Below are 4,240 nucleotides of genomic sequence, written 5' to 3' on the forward strand. Positions count from 1 at the left end.
GTTATACAATCCACGTATATATACATTATATATATGGATAGATATATATATAATACACACACAATACAAATATATAATATACCAAAATTCTGTGCATCTCCAGGGGGCTAAGCCCCCCTTGTCCTTAAAACCTAGTGACACCCCTGATGCATTATTCATCTTATCAACATCAAATAACCTCACAAGCCTGACTGCCTCTAAATGTGACAACAACCAAATATATTATTTAAGTATAAGGGGAGAAATCAGGCCAAAAGTTAAACTGTTTTAGTCTCCAGCTGAGAGATGTCTTGTGTCTGCTGTATAAGATACAGTTTTAGAGTATTTTTTAGCTTAAATCTAGGAATACCTGAAATATGTATTTTTTTTTTCATAACAGATGTAGGTAATAATTTACAATTGACTGGACCTAACATATAGAAACGTTTAAACACAATGTTTGAATRAAAAGCAACAGGTCCATAAACTTGTTCCTCCCATCTAACTTCTAAACTCGAGGCAGTAAAAAAAAATATATATATCAGTGGTCAAACAGTGAAGCTGCAGCTTCAAAAGGGCAATCTTCAAACAACGGCTGTTGTCGCAGTTCACATTATCTCTGCAATCAATATTCTGGCTGCTGTACCTTGCCCTTTCATGCCGCTGCCCTAATGTGACACCAGAGCCATTAAATGAAAAAAAAAATACTCAAAAGCTAAAGGACTTGAAAGAAATAACTAAGTACAAGTAAAAATACTTTAACCTTAAATTTTGCTGATAAGAAATAGGTGAAAGTCATAAAACTATTCACAAAAATATGGAGAGTCTCTCTCTCTCTAAAAAAATAAATTGTTTAATTTACTGAATCAAATTGGTTCCACTAAACCAAGATGAGTAAATTGAGGCAATATTTATACATATTTTTAAAGGAAATATGAATATTGCCTCATATTTAGTCGACTAGGTTTAGTGAAACTAGTAGAGTGGTTGAGTAAATTCAACATTTCATTTTTTAGAGTGCATAAACTATTTCAAACATTTAAATTTGTARCGAGGTGTTAAATGTTAAAGTAAAGAAGTAAAAGTATCATTTTTAGGTTTTAAATGTAACAAAATAAAAGTAACAGTTTAAAAACATACTTCGTAAAATTAAAAATCATCAAATAAATTACATCAAGTAAATCAAGTTACTGGAAACCTCTGAAAATACTAAATGAAGATTTTTTTTCCTAACTGGGTTTCATTTATTTATTCAGAAAAAAATGCTGAAATGTTGCTTCCGTTATATCTGCCACACCTTTTCTATGAATAAATGAAATTAWCTGCAACAATGTGGGGTTAAAGCTCCTGAGCAAAGACACTTTGACATGTGGAGGGTTCAGRGATCGACAGCAGAACGCTCATCACTAAAACTCCACACCTTATTTATGATATGAACGTTTTATTTTAGCCAAACTACAMATTGACTCCAATAAACTGTAATTAATGCTTGCTCATGCTTTATAAAAAATGTCAATAGTAAAAAAAAAAGAAAAGAAATGTCCCTATCATTAAATATTTTTTTATTGCATGTCACCTGTTAACTGCCACACAAAGCTGAGGATGTAATGGAAAATAAACACAATGGTGCTGTGTACACACCCTCCATCATTTACACAGCCATAAATGTAAAACACACACACACACACACACACACACACACACACACACACACACACACACACACACACACACAAAACTGATGCCAAAGTATTAATGAAAATCCAATAAAAGTTACACATTTGCCTCAATGGGAGTTTCACAGGAGTTCTGACACAAAGCTAGCATTGTGCTACCAGACACACACATGCATGCACACACACACACACACACACACGGATCAATAAGAAATGTGTAGGTCTGAGGAGAAAATTACAGAAATGCCTTTGAGATAACACACACACATTCACAGTCTCGTGTGCGTCAAGTTTATCAACCCAAGTCTGGTTTCTACACAAAGAAAAATTAAAGTGACAATAATTAGTTAATTGGCTCGTTACTTCGAACTACTTAAGAAAACTTTTGTAACTTGGTAATTTTAAAGAGGACACATGCGAAATCCACTATTTTAGCTGTTAAACACATTTTGTTGTGGACTTGGAGTCTCCAGAAGTGCAGAAAAGTTGGATTTAGTCTCTCCTGGTGCTGCAAAGATATCTTTATATTCTGATTGGGTCTATTTGATGTTTTCTGAGTCTATTACATCAAATTATCTGYGACGGAACTGCCATATAGTCTGGATTTACCAACTACAATTTCCTCCTCTTTTTTCTGCTCTGGTTGTGGGTCAGAGTCTGGTTGTGGGTCAGACTCTGGTTGTGGGTCAGATTCTGGTTCTAACATGTAACGCTGGATGAACAAGTCTTCTGTTGCTGACGTCTTTTAATGAAATTGTAAATAAGACATTTCTGAAAGCTAGAAAACATAACCCCCTCTCTCAAACTGGAGTGGACCGGTCTGGAAGCTGGAGGGGGCGGGGCTTAAAACATCTTAAATGAACAGTAACAAAACCAGCTACTTTGTGCCACACATCAGAAAAGGGTTGGTAAGTTTATGAATTCAGACCAAAGCATTGTAGTTCCACTTTATAAAGACCCCAACTGAATGATTTAAATGTGAAAAGGAAAGATTTAAAAGCATGATATAGCCACTTTAAGTAGAAACCAAATGCTTATGTTTATAAAACAAATGGATGCAAACAGATGGCTGTATTATATTATTTTTAAACAAAAAAAAATAATTAACATACTATACAGGTTTATTCTTGTTGCATAATTTAAGTCCCTAAAAAGCACAAATTTSATTTAAAATTTTTAGTTTGTCGAACATACTAAAAACTAACTTTTTAAACATGTATTTTCCCTGTCTCCATCTATAGATGTTGAGCTCGATACTGTTTGCAGCCGTTGGTGTTTTAGGTGCAGGTTACTCAGTTGTTGTGTCCGGCGTGGCCATCAACCAAGGACCTTCCTGTGAGGTGCACAACAGCAACAGCACTGCCAACGCAACGGAATGGAGGCACCCCTTTGAGAATGGGTGAGACGAACAAAACAGTTTTGTTGTTTCATTTTCAGGTTTGCCAATAAGTACCGGTGTCTGCAGGCTAATCTTGTTTCTGTTTCTGCAGGAACTACCTCTCGAACAAGACTCTTTGGGATGCCTGCCTACAGCCGAAGAACGTGGTACCCTGGCATCTGACTCTGTTCTCCATGCTGCTGATAATGGGTCTGATCCAGATGGCGCTGTGTGCTGTGCAGGTGATCAACGGCCTGCTGGGAGCTCTGTGTGGAGACTGCTGTGGCTGCTGTGGAGGGGTCAGTATCCAGTCTGATCAGATCACAACTTTATTTTCACACCTGTAAATTTTAAACCACAAACATCTGGTCAAGGCCTGACGACTAGACACATGAAAATGTTAATAATGTTTGTCTTTCAGAGCGATGGGGCCGTTTAAGCACCTCCTAAGGCTGAACGAAGTCTTACCGATATTTATTCTGTTTCCTGAGGATTACTTTTTCCATTGATCTTTTTATTTTTTTTAGATTTGTGATTCTGGATAAAGCTCATAGATTACAGTGCATGACCCTAAAACACTGTTGAAATGACGGAGCTTTATACTCTCTAGAAAACAAAACCCTATCATTCTTAAGATAATTGTTTATCTGTTGGCTCAGATTTTCACTGCACTCATTAATTTTTCCTCCTGCTGTGTATTTATTTAGTTTCACTGTTTTTTGTTTTGTTTTTGTCTCTCACATGGTTATAAGTATAGATTTTTTTATGAGCAGTCAAACTTCATGACTGCCCCCTACTGGGCAGCAAACGCTACTGCAAGAAAGATCCACCTGCATCTTCATTAAAAATCAAGTTAACCATCACATTATTAACAAAGGACTTAGATATTTTTTTGTTTAATCTGATGTGTTGCAGTAACATTTTTTACAAGGACTCATTTGCATTTGATTTTATGGGATTTTAACTTGATTGATGCACCAATAAAGTTGATCTTTCTGAAGTTCACTTAAAACTTTGTCTGCATTGTATTTTGCTGCACTACACACAACATTAGCAAACCAAGACACGGCAGGTGAAGCAAATATTACAGAATACCAAACAAAAAACCCTTTAAGATCAAGACCTCTTTTCCAAGAAGGATATGGCCAAGAGATCAGCATGAATCACTAATAAAAAATAAATACTCCTTATTTTTTTAAGTATATAT

General features: G+C 35.6%; 1 protein-coding gene across 1 annotated transcript in view; it reads left to right on the forward strand.

Annotated features, from left to right (window-relative positions):
• Nucleotides 1–4,045, forward strand: part of tm4sf4 (transmembrane 4 L six family member 4) — a 5,947-nt gene extending 1,902 nt beyond the window's left edge. Inside the window, exons 3-5 of the mRNA XM_014021828.1 lie at nt 2,897–3,054; nt 3,146–3,332; nt 3,455–4,045. Of these exons, the coding sequence (XP_013877282.1) occupies nt 2,897–3,054; nt 3,146–3,332; nt 3,455–3,472 (363 nt within the window). The 3' untranslated portion in view covers nt 3,473–4,045. The remainder of the gene's footprint in view (nt 1–2,896; nt 3,055–3,145; nt 3,333–3,454) is intronic.
• Nucleotides 4,046–4,240: the final 195 nt, after the last annotated feature.

Source organism: Austrofundulus limnaeus, unplaced genomic scaffold, assembly GCF_001266775.1.
Source record: "Austrofundulus limnaeus strain Quisiro unplaced genomic scaffold, Austrofundulus_limnaeus-1.0 Scaffold307, whole genome shotgun sequence".
NCBI lineage: Eukaryota > Metazoa > Chordata > Actinopteri > Cyprinodontiformes > Rivulidae > Austrofundulus > Austrofundulus limnaeus.